The sequence below is a fragment of the Microtus ochrogaster genome, unplaced genomic scaffold (assembly GCF_000317375.1).
Source record: "Microtus ochrogaster isolate Prairie Vole_2 unplaced genomic scaffold, MicOch1.0 UNK43, whole genome shotgun sequence".
NCBI classification, from domain to species: domain Eukaryota; kingdom Metazoa; phylum Chordata; class Mammalia; order Rodentia; family Cricetidae; genus Microtus; species Microtus ochrogaster.
This window is the reverse complement of record NW_004949141.1, coordinates 3196783-3217091: the sequence shown is the minus strand read 5'-3', so window position 1 is coordinate 3217091 and position 20309 is coordinate 3196783. Positions and strand designations below refer to the sequence as shown.

Sequence of the window (20309 nt, the reverse complement as noted above, 5' to 3'; positions counted from 1 at the left end):
TCCTATGAAGTGTGAACATCAAACTCAAGGACTCCTTCCTCAGCCTCCTAAATGCTCACCTGTCACGATGCCTGACTCTGAATTTTTAATTCTTTCTACTTCATATCAAATAATCACTAGAAATATGAGGTACAAAAACCAGTAAATCAAAGTCAGGACTGGTGGCTCATAACTGTCTGTTTTGTTTTTGTTTGTGTTTTTCGAGACAGGGTTTTTCTGTAGCTTTGGAGCCTGTTCTGGAACTAGCTCTTGTAGACCCGGCTGGCCTCAAATTCACAGAGATCCTCCTGTCTCTGCCTCTGCCTCCTGAGTGCTGGGATTAAAGGCATGCGCCACCACCATACTGCTGGTGGCTTCTAACTGTAATCCCAGGATTTGGGAGGCTGACATAAAAGGATTAATACAACCTGACTACCATTCTATCTAGTCTGCTTGGTGAGGTCAATGTCAACCCATGCAGTAGAATGAGCCTGTCTCAAACCTCATTTTTTTTTTTTTTTTTGAGACAGGGTTTCTCTCTGTGTAGCCTTGGCTGTCCTGGAACTCTCTTTGCAGGCCAGGCTGACCTCGAACTCAGAGATTTCCATTGGCTGTATTCTCTCCTAGACAAGAAAAAGGACAAAAGGAAACTAGAAAGGCAGAACAAAAGATGGAGGGGCGCGGAGCCCTCTCTTGTCTCCTTCCAGCCTGGACGGTTCCCTGGAAGGTTCCAGAAACAACCGAGGCGTGGCTGGTGATCTCGTGGTGTCCCCTGGAGACCACCGCAGACGCCCACCAGCTTACGCTCGTTTTCCCGCCACGCCACGGCCGGGCTCTGACCGGGTGGGTCAGAGCGAGCGAGGCGGGGCGTAGACGTCACATCCGGTGTGGGAAGCGCCCCTGCCGGAGCAAGCCATTGGCCAGCCCCGCGGAGTGGGCGGGGCCGGGAAAGCGCGCCTTCTGGGGAGCGAGCGGGGCCCGCTTAAAGAGCGTCGCGTCACGTCCGGCGGCGGGAGAGCGGCGCGGAGGAGGTGCGGAGCGCGTCGGCTTTGGGCGGCTCTCAGAGTGCGACGTTGCGAGACGCTGCGGCGGGGCCTCCGTAGAGAAGGCAGGAGCCTGACAGCTTCCGTCCAGGCCAGCAGCGGTGACAGCCATCTGGAGTCATGAGCGACAGCGGCGAGCAGAACTACGGCGAGCGGGTACGCGCGGGGGGGCGCGGGCGGCTGCGGTCTCCCCTTGTTCTCTCCCCAGGCCTTGCGGGCGTCTGCGGCCGGGCAGCGGGAGTCTGGCGGCGAGCGGGAGCCGGGGCGCCGGAGGGCCTGATGGACGCCGCCCCGAGTCGCCAGGGAGGCCGCCGGCGGGCCGTGGGCCTCGTACCCGCCGCTACCGGTTTTTTGGGTTTTTTTTCTTCCGTTAGGAGGTGGGGGTTGGGGGAGATTAAAAATGGCCGCGGCGTTCCCTCGGCGGTGGGGGATGGGAGCGGGATCTAATTTCGCCGTTGCGCTCCTGCGAAGCCGCGCCGCAGCCATCTTGGGCTCGCGGGCTGGGCGCGCTGCCAGGAGCACAAAATGGCGGAGCCGCCGCGGGTCCTGGCGGCCCGGCCCTGCCGCCTCTCCCGGGGCTGCAGGGAAAAGCGCGGAGGAGCCACGTGGGCCTGGGAGTCGGGCTGGTGGTGCACGGGTGGCGGAGAGCACGGAAACGGCTGGGGGTCGTCGGGGGTCCCGATGGCTTTGTGCTGGGGCGGTTTCTTCGTGGTCGGGGCCTGAGCTGGAGCAGGACGCAAGGTCATTAGCATGGTTGTGCGGGATTGGGAAGGAGCGAGCGGTGGCCACAATCCACGGCGCTCTTAGCTCTGGGCATCACGTGTTTTATTTTTTAAGCTTCTCCCTTCTAAGGGTGTAATTGGGTGGAGGTAGATGAGATTGTATCTAACGGGCCGGGATTTATCCTTTCCCAGAGCTTACACAGCGCATGTGCTGTGGCGGTGGAGTATTACCCCAGCAAGATAGGAAGGCATTGCATGACTTAGTGAGCGAGAGTAATTGCAGTTTGAAAACTCCGCTTAGTCCTTGTTAGTATAGTGGTAAAGAAAAGAAAACTCCCGCTTAGAAGCACCATAAGAGCAATTGTTTTCCGCCCCGGGACTTAACATTTTTTTCACAGAGTTTACAGGAGTAGATCATACTCTGCTTGTAGTCTGTTAAGTATGTTAGTAAACTTTTTAAGGTCTTGACGGTAGGCCTCCCACGTGGTAAACTCGGGACCAAGGCAGAATAGCTTGAACTGATCAGGTCTTTTAGTACTGATCAGACCTTTACCGAGATGAGCCTCTTATCCCAAGGTCATTTTAAGTCCAGTGTTACAGTTTGTGCCTTGTCATTTTAAAGCTTTCCCAAGGAAGGAAACGAGAGGGGAATTAGGCTTTGTTTTTTCCTGATAATGGAAATGGAGCCTGGGCCTGCGTGACGTGCAGGCGTTTACTACTGCACTATGAACCCAGACCCCGTTTTCTTTTAAATCCTTTCAAACTAATCTGTATCCCATCCACACATGCCATGAGGTCTTGCCTCCCAAAGTTGGCATGTAATGATAAATTAGTCTGTGTTTAGAATTAAAAGCAAGTAGTTTGTTGTTGTTTTGGGATTAAATACATCATCGTGTCCATGAAAAATTTTCAAATTAGCTTTCGTGTATATGTATTGCTCCCCGAAGAAAGCGATTGAAGAATGGGTACCATTTTGAAAGAGCTGGGAAACTTTCCCCTGTTAATTTGAAGTGTTATTTCTATTTCTACTAACAAGATGGTTTTTGAGTATTTATTTGAGGTAGGGTCACTCCGTGTCCCTGTCTGTCCTGGGACTTGCTAAGTAGACCAGTCCGGTCTTGACCTCAGCCACTGCCTGCCTCTTCCTCCCTAGCTAGTGTTACGGTTTAAGGTGTGAACCAACCACATTCGGCAGTCCTTATTTAATTGGAGAATAAAATGACTTTCTGTGTTTCTTTAAGAACGTGCTTAAGAGTAGATGCTCTTGAGCGCTGTTCCAATTTTTCAGCCCTATACTTACACACATACACATTTTCCTTGGTGTTTTTTGCTCTCCAATTGGAATCTTGGGATAATTGGAAACACTTAGCTGAACTTAAGGCTTGCCAAAAAAGTTCAGAGACAAAAACACTGCAAGGTAAGCAGGGCAGAATTTTACAGGTTTGTAAATACTGGCTACTTGTCCTGGATCCAGATTCAGTTATAATCCTGAATTACTTAGCAAGACTAAACATTTTCCCCCAAGGAATAAGGGGTAGTTTTAAGTACTGGTTGTATAACTTGATAAGAAAATGCTTGCCTGCCATGTAAGGCTCATACACAAACATAATGCAAGGTAGCTCAAGTCCCCTGCATTTCATTCACTGACATAACTGCAAAGTAGCTTGGCCAAATCTGATTTGTTCACCTTCCAAGTGTGAAAAATGTTTAAGGTAAATAGTCTTGGCTATGCCTGGTATAACCGACCATCTCTGGAAACCTGGAAATAAGTTTCATTGTCTTCTAGGCCCATAGACACAAGCTATTTTAATGTGCACAGAATAAATTTTTTAAGCTACCTGGAATGTCAGTGATTATTTGTCTTCATGTGGACACTCACTTCAGGATTCACTCAACCCCCTTTCAAAGATGTTTCTTTCCTAGGGTGTGAAATAAATTGTGCTTGGTTTGGGCACAAGTTTATTGGATGGATGTTAGCATTTTAGCTCTTTTGCAGAGTGTGTTCCTTATCCTTTGTTACTTGTAGGATTTGGGGTTTTGGGATTTTTTTTTTTTTGCCAATTTTAAAGTTGGCTTAAAAACTCATTTCTTCCAGTACTTTTATTAAAAATTGCTCATTTTGTAAAGAACCTTTTCTTTGAAGGAAAAATGGCCACTCTTAATATTTAAGACCCCAATAGTGTTCCTAGTATAGGGTGTGAGACTTGTGAATTTTGATCTTCTAGTTAGTTTAAAATTCTCAACTCGTTGAGATTATGCATATGAGTCCTGAGAATCTAGAATTATACAAGCCAGAAAAATGTTTTTGTTGGGCTGTTTTATGACCACAATAGCAAGAGATTAGTTTGGAGTTAGCAGATACTCAGATAAAGCAGTATTAGTGTAGTATGTTTGGAACCTAAACAAGGAGCAGCTTCTGGATACTACTCCACCAAATTGCTTCTTGGTTTCTACTTTTTTTCCGCTTAAGCAATCCCATGATGTCTTTGTGTTTATCCCCTAACTCTTATTCAGGTTTTTATAGCCAAAACTTCTATTTCTAAAGTAATTGTAGCCTTTACATGTAATTTTAATGAAGGGTTGAATTAAGTTTAAGAAAATCACTAGTTTTTTCATCATAAGTCTCTTGTTGAATCATTTTCTTTGATTTAAATAAGAATGCTTAATATTGTGGATATTATCAAAATAGAAAGTGATACTTCTAAGATGAAATTACAAATGGTTTTACAAGGTAAGTACTGGTTTCCTTGAAAGCTTGAAGGGGAGGGAGTTCAGAAACGGAGAGGTGTTAATGGAATTTGTCTTATTTGTATAGCCTTTTTCCTTTTCAGTAAAGCCCCAAACCTACACAATAAACATGAATGCTTTCAAACTTAGCGTTATAGTGTATGTGTCCAGCATTTTTGTTGATTAGTATTTGGACATAGCTGTTGTTTTCTAATAAGGTATAGTGATTATTTTAGGAATGAGTACTTTTTTACATGGGTTATTGTAGGAATTGGGCCATATAGAGTTAGGTGTTGTCATCATTTATTGTTAACTTTTTGTCCGGTCAAAATTGATTACAGCAAATTCTCAAATCACTATTTTGAACTGATTTTGGAGGCTATTTTCAGGTTATTAATTGGTGTGGATTTTCATGTTTGGAGGAACCTGGCAATAAAATTTTTGCTTAGATAGTAGATAGGAAATTTCAGACAAAAATGCATATATGTGCTTTTGATGGAAAATGTGTGATCAAAAGAAATTTAAGGGTTTGGTATTTTTGCAGGATTACAAAAAGCATCGACTTTAGATCTGGTGTAGTTCTCACCTTCAACCCTTCAGAAATTTTCTTCAGCATTTGGGAGGTGAAGGCAGGAGAATCAGGCCATCATCCTTTGGCAATAGAGTGACTTTGGCAATATAGATGCCGTTCTGGGCTATATGAGACCCTGTCTCCAAAAAAAGCCCTTAATCCATTTTAGTGTTGACCTTTTCTGGAACACGGTGTAGTTTTTCTTTACTCATTTTATTCATTGCCAGTGATGTGGGTTTTTTTCTAAGTATGATCCTTTTTTTTAACCAAATGTATGTTGACCCAATAGTTGATCTTGTAGTTTTATGTAGTTGCTTGAGTTTAGCTGAGTTAATACAAATTGTCTAGCAGTGGTTTTGTTCACAGTATATAGGAGAAAGATTAGAAAGTGTTAATGAATGAAGCAGTACCAAAGTGGCCTTAATGTTGAAAAAGTCCTGGTACCTACTAAAGCTTTTTTGTCTTCTGAATCTAAGCCCTGTATCTATCTATACATAAATAACCTTTAGGGGGGCCAGGCACTAAGGAAACCTGCTTGGGCGTTCTGATTCCATGATTACATTTGTGCTGCCAGTAAACATTTCCCATTACATTTTAGTGATGGATCTTACAAGAAAACCAATTACTGTGACTCCCTTAAATAGCCATTCTAAAATGTCCCCAGATTAAACAAACAGTAGTTAACTATAAAATTAGTCTGGAAATCAGGCTTTTCCTTGGAAAAGATACTTCTATACCCATGGTTGCCTATGCCAACAATAGAATAAAGACTTGTTTTTTTTTATTTTTTTTTATTTTTTAGGAGACTTCTTTTTTCTCCCCTCTTTCAAACCAGAAGAAAATGTAAGAGGAAATAGACAGTAAAAGAGCATTCAGAAATATTTTAGCAGGGTGACAAGGAAAACTAGATTGTTTTACTGGGACAGTATTTTACTTAGTGTCCCAGTATTAGAATTAAACTTCACTAATCTGCTAAAGTGGGCCTTTTTAATAATTTGAGGAGGTTAGCCATAATTTTCTCATAATTTGCCACCTTTCAAGTAAGTTCTCTCCTTTGGACATCCAGAAGACTGATGTTTTGCTAATAGAGGGGAAAACTTTACAACAGAATTCTTTGGACATAACCACTGTTGGAATCAAGTTTGCTCTACTTTTCTTTGTAGCTGTTGGCATGTAGTAGATAATTTTATTTAGTATCAGGATTTTAGTTCTAAATTTAGTAATTAAACTAATACAGAGTTTTCAAGGGTGGGTTGGACAGATTCAGTTGTCAGGTTTGCTGACATTGTTTAACAATGTTCTTTCAAGTAAACAGTAATGTGGAATTATGCATTTCTTGTCTAGGCAAGTCACAGTACTGTAAACGTTCAACCCAGCCTTCGTCATTGTGCAGATGAGTTGTCCATGCTTTTCTTTCTTGCACTTTTGTATTGAAATGTGTCACTTTTTGACTAGAAATGTGCTTTTGACACTTAGCATTTTCTCTTGAATACAATAAGAAGTGTGAATTGTGATTACAATTTGTAAAATTGTTTAATGAACAGTAAATGTTCAGTGTCGCACTTCACATTCATGTTAAGCATGATAAATTTATATGGAATATAGAAATGATTACCATATACCAACAGGAAACTATGTAGTTTCAGTTTTTTGAGCTGCATATTTTAGTATTTTTTAAATCCAAAACTACAAAAGGGAATTTTTTTTTCTAGTTTCAGTTTTGGCACTGGATTTTATCCTGGAGTTTTAAAATATTCTTCATCCTGTTCTTTTTCTATTAAGGTTAATGTTGAAGAAGGAAAATGCGGAAGTCGTCATTTGACAAGTTTTATAAATGAGTATTTGAAGCTCAGGAATAAGTGAAGCTGAAATTTGAAAAAATAAAAGAAAGAATGCATGCTAATTATCAGACCAGAAGTCCCACTTGTAGAATATTGAGCAATTTGTGTGAAGTGGGGAAGATGAAAGAAGTCAGAATTTGAAACGGAAGAATGAAGAAAAGAAATAAAAATGAAGTTAAGATAAGAAGTAATCTGGAATCAGAAAGCACTACGCTAAGTAATTACTAGTCTGTTTATGTGTCCCTGTATATTTTGCTAAACATGCATGCATTATTTGTTTAATAGAAGAAAATATATACAGGGTAAAGAAGTGACTTCCAAGGGAATCGTTTAAATTAGGTAATTCTAATTTTTAACTGCTTAGTCAAATGATGGAAATGCAATTCTTTAAAAATAACTATTTGTAGTCGAATACCAGGAAGCAGTTGCTAATCCACTGGGGAATACTAGTTGCCCTCCCATCTTCCCTTACTTAGACTTTTCACCTATTATACTCTGCTAGTTCTGGGGCATGAGTGAGTATGAGTTGGAACTGGTGGTCTGTTACTTAGCCACCCTTTGGACTCTTAAAATGCACTGATGGTTTCTGCTTTGATGCTGAACAGTGTATAGTAGAATATTTTCTACTGGAAAAATTTCAAGACTGTCACCAGGGTAGTAATGGGACTAAACCCTCAAAATCCAAGCAAAACATCTAACATAAGGTTGTTTTATTGTAATGAAAGGATTAGGTTTCCACATATTGGTGGGAAGCTATAACCACTTAAGTCCTAATGTTGAGATCTACATGTGCCAAATAAGGATGTTCTGTATATTCTGTTGCATGCCTGTTCCAACTGAATTATAAGGGGTTCTGCTTAAGTATAATAGAGCCTCCCTTAGATGGGTCATGCAAGTATGATAGCTAATTCAAAGTGCAGTGGTTGCTGCTACTTTGTTGCCTTTTCCCTATCTTTAGTTCATTATAATGATCATCATCTTAAACATGGTTTTCTTCTAGTGTGTGTGCTACCTCAACTGAAAAGAAAACCAGTGCAATTCTTTTCTGTGTTTTGACTGATTATAGTTAGATGATTAGCATGTTAACAAGTACCCATAATCAATAGCAGACAACCAATAATTGCCTGCTCCATGCAGAATATTAAAGGTTATCATCTTAAAATAATAATTTTTATTCTGAGTGTTGTCGGGTCGTTAGAGCTATTGGAGAAAATTATTTAAATGACCTTTCATGAAGGGTGCATGTGTTGTTGGTACACTTTAGCCTATTGTCAGTGCTTTTTATTTGTGCTTCTTGTTTCTGTATCTTGCTAGGAGAATATAGTTTTCATTTATAGCAGACAGTTTGTTGCTTTGTAAAACTAATTGTCAGATAATGATGAAATAATGTCAATTTTATGTTACTACTCAAGCTTAAAGGGGATTTGAATTTCCATATGGTCCCAAGTGGATACACTTAAAGTGAAAATGTTGATGTTAGTTAGCAAAGTTTCCCATCTGTTGTTTTGTTTTGTTTTCCTTTTCTGAAGGTGTCTCCTATGATCAGTGAGGGTGCTTAAGTCCTGTTGTTGACAGGGAAAACAGGGCTGAAATGGGGGTTGGAATTTTACTTGCAATACAGGGAAGATTACTTTGCCAAAGAATCATAGAAAGATTTAACTTCTGACATTGAGTTTGTGGAGCTTAATTAAACTTACATGTATTTTTGCTTTTTAGGATTAGGGTGCCTAACACAAACGAAAAGCTGTTTAGTGCTGTATATGAGCTACTGTAAGGAAAGATTTAATACTTCTGAGATTTTGCTCTCAATATAGGAGGAGCTACAGACTGCTTGAAATTTTGTTTTTGAACTTGACCTGTTCCTTATATATTGGTTATGCATTAGTTAAAATGATTTGAGGACATTTTTTGGGGAGAATTTCTGTCATTGTTGGTGCTTTTCGGTATAGTTCTTTTTGTAGAGTTTTATATGGCTTTGTCACTCAGAGTTGTAAAGGACTTTCCTGGCTGGTTTTATAGAATTGTTTGTGCTTTAAGGTTTACGATTAGTATAGAGCTTTTTACTTAGCTAATCACCGATTTCATTTCTTCACACAAAATCCTTTATATTTTCTTCTCACCTTTATAGATATCTACATAACTGGAAGGATTTAACTAACAAAGGATTAGCTGGCAAAGTTTTTAGAGGTAGTTTTTTGTGGGTTCTTTCCCAGCCCCCCAGGTTGCCCAACAGTGCCAGTATACAGGCAAAGGGGATTTTTTGTGTTTCCACTCATTTTTAATCTTAAGAAATTGTTGCTCAAAAAGTACACGTGGGACATAGCCTATTAAATTTGGAGGCTGAGTTAAAAAAAAAAAGTCTTGGGAATTTCCAAGACGTTTGTTGAGACACCTTAGTCTACTAGACTTTTTTAAAAATATTATGTATACAATATTCTGTCTGTGTGTATGCCTGCAGGCCAGAAGAGGGCACCAGACCCCATTACAGATGGCTGTGAGCCACCATGTGGTTGCTGGGAATTGAACTCAGGACCTTTGGAAGAGCAGGCTCTTAACCTCTGAGCCATCTCTCCAGCCCCCTCTACTAGACTTGACTTTTAAGAAGAAACTTTCCTCATCTAATTTCCCATTCTAGAAATTTCTGTTCTCTTAGCAGAGAGATAGCTGAGGCATCCCAGTTTAGAATAAAACTTTGGTTAAAAAGAAGCAGCAGTCTTTTTTGAGGATTTATGTATATGGTGTTCTATCTGCATGTACACCTACATGCCAGAAGTGGGCATCAGGATTATATATAGGATGTTTGTGAGCCACCATGTGGTTGTGGGAATTGAACTCAATACCTCAAAAGAGCTGCCAGTGCTCTTAACCCGCTGAGCCATCTCTCTGGCTCCCAGGAACTTTTCTACTTCTTTTATTCGCAGACAAATTTACCTTACAGTGATTTTTTTTTTTTTAATGTGCCGTGTGGCAGTGATATTCTCTTCTGGCAAAATTTTTCATTTTGTTTTCGTTAAAGCTTCTAATTGTTCTGTAAGGTATTCTTACAGAATTTGAATAAATGCATTTTTATTAACTTTCTAGTCCCTTCTGTTTTCTCTTGTAGATTAGCCTTTCCCTGTAGTAAAGATGACAAAAGCTAAACTAAGTTTGTTTTTTGTTGTTGACCAAGAAGAAAGTGAGATGTAAATTGCCTGCTGAACATTAGATGCTGAAATCCAATGGCTGGTTAATTGGGGTAGTCTCTCCCCACCACGAGCAGTGAATCCTAAACTGTATTGTGGTATTAAAGGCAGCTGAGTCACACGTGGCTTATTTTAATCTATAGCTATTCCTTGGGGGATGAAGTTCTAGTAGAGAGGTAAGTTATCTGTCACACGTTAAATCACGACCATGCTTTAGTGTGTCCTTGAAGTGTTTTCTAGATTATTTGGGGCCTGGAAAGCTGCTCATTCTTGTAGTTGTCTTCATCCGTATACTTGAGGTTCCTCCCTTCTATGTTGCATATAAAATGCATATTTTTGTGTCCTGAGCATTGAGGAGGAATGCTCTAAATTGTCTTCCTTATTCTGTATGTAAATCATAGTCTGGATTCTAAAATACTTGGAAGTGATTTTTGAGATTCGTGCCCTTTTAGCTTTGCTTTCTTCTTAGCTGTGGCTGTATCTTAAGAACAATTGACTAGGCTGTGCCTTTCACTTTTGCCTTAAAAGGTTTTGTCATAGTGAAAGCTTAGTTGTCTGGGGAATGAGCACTGTCTCTTCCCATTTAATAAACGGGAGTCCATGGTATTCGCCTAGGCATCTACAGAAATTTTCCTGGGCTGAAAGTTCCTGGTTTTATCTTTGTTTTAATGTGCCTTTTACATATTGTTTCTGCTTTTTTTTTCTTGGTCTCCTGTTTGATTTTGCCTTGGCTCTTGCCATTGTAGCCAAGAAAGCTGTGGATCTTTGGCACCTTTTCTGCTCTTAGCAATTTGCTGTCTTGCTTTTGTTAGTTCCTTTTGTTTGCTCTTGAGTTTTATAAGAGGTCTCAACATGCATTGAAAACTATCTTAGCCATTTCCTGTCCATTAGCTAGTCTTTTAGATTTTTTTTTCTACCTTCCAAACTTGAAACACAAGATTATCCTAAACTTTTATTTTTGCCCCTCATTTAAAAAACCATAACTTGAAGATACGGGATTTTGTTTGGATTGTTGCTTGACTGGAGTAGACTAGGCTTCATAGTTAACTAAAGTTCTTTCCCACTCTATGTAGTAATAATTCCCAAATGTAATACTTCGGTAGTTCTTTAAACAATCTGACTTTGAAACCTTTTAGGGGAGTGGAGTTAGGTAATTCTTGTGGAAGAACTAATTGATGTAAGTTGAAGCGATGAAACTATTATACCAGGTATACTCAATTCCTGCCATCACATGTTTTCTTTGGAAGAGGATTGTTCTCCTTGGCCATTTATCTCACAGAAGCTTATTTATTTCTAAAGCTTCTTCAGAAGTATACAAATTAAAACTTTTGACATCTGCGTGTAGGAATCCCGTTCTGCTTCCAGAAGTGGAAGTGCTCACGGATCCGGGAAATCTGCACGGCACACCCCTGCAAGGTCTCGCTCCAAGGAAGATTCAAGACGTTCTAGATCAAAGTCACGTTCCAGATCTGAATCTAGGTAAGAAATACTATTTTGAAATCTCTTTCTATTAACCCTACTCTGAAATTAGTGTGATTTGTTAAGCTAAAGAAAGTAAAGGATGTGTTCATTTATTGGTCTATTTAATGTTGATATTAGAAATGGGAACCAGAAGACTAAAACAACCTGGGCTTCTGGGTCAGGGTTCAGATCTTTTGTTGACTTAAGTAGATTATGTTTAACATTTTGGCTGCTTATAGCACCAGTACTTCATCTATCAGTACATTCTGGTTTTGGAGACCCCTTTATGTTTTACTTTACTCAAAAGCCACGAATTTAATTATTTTCTATGTGCATTGGTGTTTTGCCTACATGAATGTCTGTGTTAGGGTGTCAGATCTTGGAGTTACAGTAGTGAGCTGGCTGGCTACCATGTGGGTTTTGGAAGAGCAGCAAGTGCTCCTAACTGCTGAGCTATCTCTCCAGCCCAAAGCTTGTTTGTGCTTGCTTGCTTTTCTTTTTTTTTTTTTTTAAGGCAGGGCTGAGATCCACCTGCCTCTGCCTCCCAAGTGCTAGGATTGAAGGCACAGGCCACCACTGCCTGAATTAAGAGATAAATATAGTGGCTTTTGTTAATTGGCCAAAATGAATAGTTGGCATAATAGGAAATACAGAAATAGAGGATAAAAGGTTAAAAAGGCATACACAAACCACACATGTAGTACGGTCCAGTTTTTAGAACTTTAAATATCCTTAACTTCAAATTTTTCTTAATATTATTTTGGGAAAAAAAAATGAGAGGGAGCCTTTTTTTGTTGTTCTTGACTTTGCTTGCTTAGCAAAATAAAAATGATTAGATGGGGGTAATTTTTTTTATCCTGAACTATGTCCTCTGTTTGGAATTTAACTCTAGAATAGAGTAATAAAGAAATTGAAAGGTTATCTATTTTTTTCTGTTATTTAGCCATAACCTCAAGTTCTATATTGCAGGTCTAGATCCAGAAGAAGTTCTAGAAGGCATTATACAAGGTCACGATCGCGATCCCGCTCCCATAGACGATCTCGGAGCAGGTCTTACAGCAGAGATTATCGCAGGCGGCACAGCCACAGCCATTCTCCCATGTCCACTCGAAGGCGTCATGTTGGGAATCGGGTAAGATGGAAAAGTTTTCTGGAGTGCTATGGACTGAACCCAGGTTATTATGTACACGAGGCAGATCAAACCACCGAGGTCCCATCCCAGCCTGAAGACATTTTTGAAACATTGTACTACCTGGTCTCTTTACTTTGACAGTGGAGTTTTAGCTTCTGCTTCTAGAAATGGAAGTGTTTTTTTTAGTATGTAATTTTCCTACCTAATAAGTTTGTTCTATGTAAAATTACGGGAACTTTTTTTTTTAAGTTCCTTAATGTTTGGCCGGAATGCTTGTAACGTTTATAAATTTATTTTACTAATGATAGCTGCTAAAGTAATTTGTTGCACTTTCTTGGGTTTCATATGTGTTTGTCTATAATCACTTAATATGTAATACAATTCCCCTTGTCTGTTTCAATTGCTAGACATTAAGAAGAATTAATGAAGAAGCCCACAAATTTATGAAGCTTAACTTTTGCTTCATCTTTAGTTTGAAGTCTTGGCACCATCACCCTTATCTTTTAGTAACATTACTAATGTGTTTAGTTTGCATTTAAATTTTATATCTGATTACTTAAAATACTCAAAAAAAAAAAAACAAATGTTCTGTAAGCAGTTGTTAACATATGCTGCTAGTTAGGTGGGAGGTCTAACTGTAGTTGTGACAGCCTTATTGTACCCACCAAGACTTAATTTCCTTCTGAGATTTGTGGATTCTTCAATGCAGAACCCAAGGCAGGATTATTCCTTCTGTTCCATAGATGTATAATGCACACCCTTATATCCAGTTATTTACTCCAACCTATCCTTGTACAGCTATGCAAAATATGACATTCTTGTTAAGTATCCTTTGGTTGTTTTCCTCCTTTGATATTAATAGTGATGGTGATGCATCTACCCTACACCCACAGGGTTTCTCTGTAGCCTTGGCTCTCAACCCTGTTAGACCATGCTGAGCTGCTTCTGCCTCCCAAATGTTGGGATTAAAGGCGTGCACCACCATCACTTGGCTATTTCCATTTTTGGGATAAGCTCTCACTGTGTTGTGCCACTGTGGCTGTCCTAAAACTCAGAGTAGACCAGGTGTGATCTCTAAAAATCTACTTGATTCTGCTTCCCTCATGTTGGAGTGAGTGCATGACTATCTATATCCAGTTCATTTTATTTATGTTTTGCATTTGTGTATGCATGATTGAGGGGAATGTGCCAAGGGTTACACATAGAAAATGTCAGGACAATTGAAGGAGTTGGTTTGTGTCTAAGGAGCCCAGGAATAAGTTTCCAGTGAACAGAAGGGGAGAGTATGCCAACCAAGAATGGGCAGAGGGATATTTCCTGGGATTCAGCTATACCCCTCTTTGGCAATTCTAGTTGGTGTAATCTCACAGTTGAGATACCTGTGAGATTTTGGTCACCCTGGGTTGCATGAGCTCCAGACTAAAACAAAACAGCCTATCTTTTTTTCCCCCTTAGAATAAATTCCCTGATGAGTATTATCTAAGCTGAGCTCCAAACCTCAAACGCAACAACAAAAAATCAGAACAGAATCTCTTAATGATCCTCCTGTTTTTAGGGTTGAATTTAATTTAGTTCCCTTGTGGGGTTTCCTACCCTTTGTGGTTATCACTGAATGCCACAGTGTTTTGTAAGATGCAGTGGTGCTTGATCTAATTTATCATCCTAATTGTTTTTTATGTTATATTCTAGTTAGATATCCTTACCTTGTCCACTTACCCTCTTTAAGATCTATGTAAAATTTTCAGATTTTAAAATGTTTGTTTTCTAGGCAAATCCTGACCCCAACTGTTGTCTTGGGGTGTTCGGATTGAGCTTGTACACCACAGAAAGAGACCTGAGAGAAGTGTTCTCTAAATACGGCCCCATTGCTGATGTGTCTATTGTGTATGACCAGCAGTCTAGACGCTCAAGAGGATTTGCCTTTGTATATTTTGAAAATGTAGATGATGCCAAGGAAGTAAGTAAAATTTACTTGTACTTTTGTTCTGACTGACCAGGCAATTTCTGTTTTTATGTTATAGATTTAAGATCTAAGGCATACAACTATAGTTTTGAGTTTTTGTTCTTTGGAGGAATTAAAAAAAAATTCTGCTTGGAACATACTGAAAATTCCAAACACATCACTTGCTTTTTCTGTAATGCTGTGTTATAAAAAGTGAGCCCTAAAGATACTTTGGCAAAGAATAATACACTGAGCTATTTTAAATTTTGAAGTTTGTACGTGTGGGTGTTTGCCTACATGAATGTCTTTGCACTATGTATGCAGTGTCTGTAAAGGCCAGCAGAGGGCACTGGATCCCCTGGAACTTGATCTACAGACAGTTGTGATGACTCCTAGTGTGGGTGTTGGGAATTGAATACAGGTCTTGAAAAGCAGCCAGTTCTGTGAACTTCAGTCCATGCTCATTTTAGTGGGGGGGGGGATATGTAAATATTAGATCCAGGCTGCGTTTTAGAGATGTTTGTCTCCCACAACAGGCATTTTGAATCAGAATATAAACAAGTTTGTTTTTATTTCTTCCCATACCATATGGCCATAGGTAAAGAAGAGCATTTGGACTGTGTTCAGCAAGTATAGACATTGAAATCTGGCTTTCATAAATGGTGTTGTGATGTATGTGTGTATAATCCCAACTCTTAGGATGTTAGAGACCAATGAATTAGCTAAGTTCACCTAAATTTGTAGGTAGTTGTAATAAATATGTTGTGGGTCACCTGCTATGGTGTTTATTTTTTTTTATTTTTTATGACTACTTTTAGAAAGCGAATTTGTAAGTAGAGGAAGTAACCCATTTAATTTAGGTGTTTTTTTTTTTATGGCCAAACTTCTATAAAAATATTAGGAAACTGGATGGAAAGTCCTTTTAGTCTTCATTAAATAGCTGTAAGATAATTAAGAGACAATTATTCAGATTGTATGTAACAATTTATTTTTTTTTTAAGGCTAAAGAACGTGCCAATGGAATGGAGCTTGATGGACGTCGAATTAGGGTCGATTTCTCTATCACAAAAAGGCCCCATACCCCAACACCAGGAATTTACATGGGGAGACCTACTTAGTAAGTTTACCTTCTTTATATGTGTAATATGTGTGGTTGGGTACTTGAATGTTCTAGAGGCACATGTTGGCTGTCTTCCTCTGTCTTTTCCCCCATCAATCTCTTGATATCTTTTTAGAAGAAATTCCTTTAAAAAATATTGTATGCCTGCACAGCCACATGCAAGTAAGGTTTAGAGGACACCTTTGTGGCATCTATTCCTTTCTTAGACTTTTACATGGGTTCTGGAGATTATCTCAGTTGACAGGCTGTAAGCTCCATTACCTAGCACTTTGCTGTTAATGTCTCCAACTCCTCCACGGATCTCTCTTTACCATTTTTATGCCTCCTCCTCCCCTTCAATGTACTCAGACCAGTTAGTACACTCATGCTTCATGGGTGTGTAGCCATGTGCTGTGTCGTTATGGTCATCCTACCATTGTCACACTACTTGAAAACCAACTTCTCCAGCTGTACCTAGTTCCTTGAGTTATGGATGGGACCTTGGAAGGAACTTCTTTCTTATGGGTGCTAGAATGTTTACTGGTGCAGGTAACTACTGTTCACTCATGAGTTGAGTCATGTTCAAGCTGTACCATTGTACATCTTCCTAATCTATGACTTTAGAATCTTTCTGTTCCTGGTGTTTGAACCTGGAGGAGGGGGATAGGTTGGTACTGATGTTCCATTTAGTATACATTTTAATCAGTTGTGAATGTTTATCAGTTGCTGTCTAGTGCTTCTCTTACAAAGACTGGGTTCTGATTCTTGGGTATCATTTTAGACTTTGAGACAATGTATCAATCCAGAGGTTGCTAACTAGCTACAGAGAGTCTCTGGCCTTCCTATCACCATACTTTGGATGATGAGGGCCTATTCAAGACCTCATACCTATATGTATTGAGCCATCTCAGAAACCTCTAAATAAAATTCTTATAACAAATGGGGGGGGGTCAGTTGGCAGATGTTAAAAGACATCTTCCTGCGTTCTCTCATTCCATCTTTATGTGAGTTGTGTTGTGTTGTCACCCAGTTAATATTTTGCATGTATATGAGCGTTTGGATGAGTGCATAGACAGGTGGCATATGTGGAGGGCAGAGCAACCTTTGTGTTCTCTCACCTTTCATATTGCTTTAAAGTGGGTTTGTGTTCACTGCTCCAGCCTATCTGGCTTTGAACTTCTGGAAATTTCTGCTTGTACATACCATCTAGCCTTAGAAACATTAGAATAGATATGTGACAGGCACCTGGCATGGAATTTGAGGTACTTAGGTAGTCCTGTTTATAAGTGTTTTACTCACTGAGTCTAATTTAAAAAAAAAAAAAAAAAAGATTAAAGGAAAAACCTTTTAAAGGCAGGTTCTCAGCCCAGCAGTGGTGGCAAATGCCTTTAATCACAGCATTTGGAAGGCAGGGCATCTCTGAATTCAAGAACAGCCAGGACTACACAGAGAATCCCTATCCCCCAAATCCCTCACCTCCAAGAAAAAAGAAAAGGCAGGATATCACCAGAAAGCCTTGGCTGGCATCAATCTCACAGACTTCTGCCTCTTTGGTGCTAGAATTTAAAGATGTGTGCCAATATGCCCAACAGTTTTATAGAAAGTCGTTGGATTTTTGTGCCTCTAAAACCAGAAGGTTACATACATATGGATATACATATCTGAAACAAGGAAAAAGAAAACATGGATAATACTGATAAGAACTGTATAGAAAAAATTTTAAGTAATGATACTTAAAAGAGGTTTGTTATCTATCAGGATCAAATTTTAATAGCAAAAGTTGTAGCCAACAAATGAGAATGATGACTTGAGTTATTAAAAGTTATGTTGTTCACAGTGGCAGCTCACGCCGCCGCGATTATTATGACAGAGGATATGATCGGGGTTATGATGACCGGGACTATTACAGCAGGTCATACAGGTAAGCTGTGTAGGAGTTCATTCACAGTTCATTTACAGCAGCACAAAACACCTAAAATTTTAAAATGTAAGAAATAGCTGCAATTTTTTAAATCAAAACTTTAGGCATTTGTCAAATTTGCTGTGTAGTTGGATGCTTGCCTAATTGTTAAATACAAATGAGACATTAAACTTGGTGTGCTAATACAAAGATGAAACTTGACTTTATACATGTATGGAGGTCAATCTTTGGCTTTTACTTGGGTTTTGGGTATTTAATTCAGATGGTAAAGTATCAAGGCAACAGTCACCAATAAGTAATTCTAAAAGCCTTTAGCAGAAACTTCTGTTTAACTATAGACCGACCGTGTGTTTAGTTTTTGTAAATGAGATTTTTTCTTGTTGAAGATTGTTCATTATACCATTGTCTGTGGAACTAAGTCTTTAATATTTGATGTCCAGAATTGTAACAAAATGGCATTTTTCCCTTTTAAGCATTAGTGTGTTAAGTAGCACTTGGGACTGAGAAGTCTTTATTGAGAGCAACTATGCCATTCAGGAAGAACTCTTTAACACATTAACTACAAAACAGGGTTTTGTCCATTCTTGTAGCAATTGTTTTAACTACAAAAATTTACTTTTCTGTTTTTACAGAGGAGGTGGTGGAGGAGGAGGCGGATGGAGAGCTGCTCAAGACAGGGATCAAATTTACAGGTGTGTAAATTTCTGTTAAAGTCTGAGTAACAAAATACTTGTTTGCCTGATACTTAAGCGCAACTGTTCTCTAAGTGACACCGTAAAGATTGCGTTTTGTTTTGACTAGAGACGGGATTTCTGTAACCTGGAACTTGGAGATTCTGCCTTTGCCTCCCAAGTTCTGAGATTTAAGGCATGCCCTACCGTGTCTGGCCTTGTTTTTTGTTTTGTTTTTATTTAAATTAATTTATATGTGTATTTAGTCAGTGTTTTGGAGTTTTGTTTTGTTTGAAACGGGGTTTCTCTGCAGTCCTGGCTGTCTTGGAACTAGCTCTTGTAGACCAGGCTGGCCTTGAACTCAAAGAGATTCACCTGCCTCTGCCTCCTGCATGTTGGGATTAATTGCATTTTTAATGCATCTGCATTTTTATGTCTACCACATGCATACTTTGTTTCTTTGGAGACATGATGGCCTCACATTTTGAGCCACCATGTGGGTGCTAGGAATTGAACCTGGGTTCTCTGCAAGAGTAGTGAATGCTCATAACATTAGCCATCTATCTCTATGGCCATATGATTTGGTTTTTTTAAAGTTCATAATAGTTCTCAATGACCAATGTAAAGGGTTCATGGAAATTAAAAATTGAGCTTTAAGATACTTTTAGCATTTATCTGGACGTAATACACTACACTTTAAGGTTTATTGGAACCTCCCAGCTTGAGAACCAGCAAAAGTTTGGCTTCATGTTATTAGCCCATCTATTACCTAGATGTAGATATACATAGTCTTTATTTATTTACAGAAGGCGGTCACCTTCTCCTTACTACAGCCGTGGAGGATACAGGTCACGTTCCAGATCGCGATCATACTCACCTCGTAAGTTACCTTGATTAGTTTTATTCATCTCTTATAATGTGATTTGTAACTATTTTATAAGTTGGAAGTCCACATTGTTCTGTCCTCATTGGTCATAGTTTAATCTGTGACAGCTAGATGATAAATATGGATGTGTATACATCTAATGCTTGAATAAATTTCTTATTCATGTGAGAGACTTGATTCCCAAACATTGACAGAGGTTTTGTTTTCTTTCCAGGTCGCTATTAAAGCATGAAGTTGAAGACTTTCTGAAACCTGCCATAGAGCTGGGATATTGTTTGTGGACAATATTTTCTATTGTCTCCTGTTTAAAAAGTGAACAGTGCCTAGTGAAGTTAGGTGACTTTTACACCTTTTATGATGACTACTTTTGGTGGAGTTGAAATGCTGTTTTCATTCTGCATTTGTGTAGTTCGGTGCTTTGTTCAAAGTTAAGTGTTTTCAGAAAAGTATGTTTTGCATGTATTTTTTTACAGTCCAAATTTTGACTGCTGAGAAGTTTCTATTGTACAAAACTTCATTTAAAAGGTTTTTCTACTGAATCCAGGGTATTCTGAAGATCGAAGCCTGTGTGTAAAATGCTACCAAATGGCAAAAAGCAACAATAAACAAGTTTGATTTTTACTTTTCTTTCTAAATGTCAATGCTTAACCATTCTTAAGTTTCCAGTAAAATATTTTAAAATAAAGATACTCGTTTTCTTTCGGGAGTCCATGAAACTTGCCATATTCAATATACTTGCAATTAAGTGTTAAAAATATGCTGTAACTCTGTGCTGCTAGTATTAGAACAAAAATCTTTCCATACAGCAAATGCTTAATGCTTACATTAATGTGGATTTGTCAGCCTTTATGTAATCTGTATTATATAGAGCAGGGAATAAGAGCTTCAGATACATGTCTTTAAAAGGCTGTTTGTTACAAAAGAGATAATGGTATTTCAACTAATTATCAACAAGGGACAACAATACATTCCACCACAAATGTACTTTTGTTCTTCTAGCTTAGACTATATGATAATACTGGGTGCTTCAAAGTTTGGAATGAGAGAAGGGATCACCACACCTGTGTCATGGATGAACTGATGAAGACTGCCTGTTCATTTTTTAAATATTATTTTCAGGTCCTTTGCTTAC

At 39.0% G+C, this 20309-nt stretch overlaps 1 protein-coding gene across 4 annotated transcripts; it reads left to right on the top strand.

Moving 5' to 3' along the window:
* The first annotated feature begins 981 nt into the window (after positions 1-981).
* On the top strand, positions 982-19798 carry Tra2b (transformer 2 beta homolog). 4 transcript variants are annotated; one of them, XM_005368988.3, is made up of 10 exons: positions 982-1178; positions 6825-7100; positions 11411-11544; positions 12496-12658; positions 14427-14615; positions 15602-15717; positions 17537-17620; positions 18253-18312; positions 19098-19171; positions 19392-19798. In XM_005368988.3, the coding sequence occupies exons 4-10, from the start codon at positions 12626-12628 to the stop codon at positions 19400-19402; spliced, it is 567 nt and encodes a 188-aa protein (XP_005369045.1). In that variant the 5' UTR covers positions 982-1178; positions 6825-7100; positions 11411-11544; positions 12496-12625; the 3' UTR covers positions 19403-19798. The 4 variants fall into 4 exon arrangements, with proteins under 4 accessions (XP_005369045.1, XP_005369046.1, XP_005369044.1 ...); XM_005368989.3 differs by having other exon boundaries at positions 6825-7222; XM_005368987.3 differs by lacking the exon at positions 6825-7100 and having other exon boundaries at positions 19101-19171.
* Positions 19799-20309: the final 511 nt, after the last annotated feature.

Coding starts and splice junctions, on each gene's coding strand:
- Tra2b (XM_005368986.2), top strand. CDS start 1,143: ATGAGCGACAGCGGCGAGCAGAACTACGGCGAGCGG. Junction 15,718..17,536: donor TACATGGGGAGACCTACTTA/GTAAGTTTACCT, acceptor TGTTGTTCACAG/TGGCAGCTCACGCCGCCGCG. Junction 17,621..18,252: donor TATTACAGCAGGTCATACAG/GTAAGCTGTGTA, acceptor CTGTTTTTACAG/AGGAGGTGGTGGAGGAGGAG.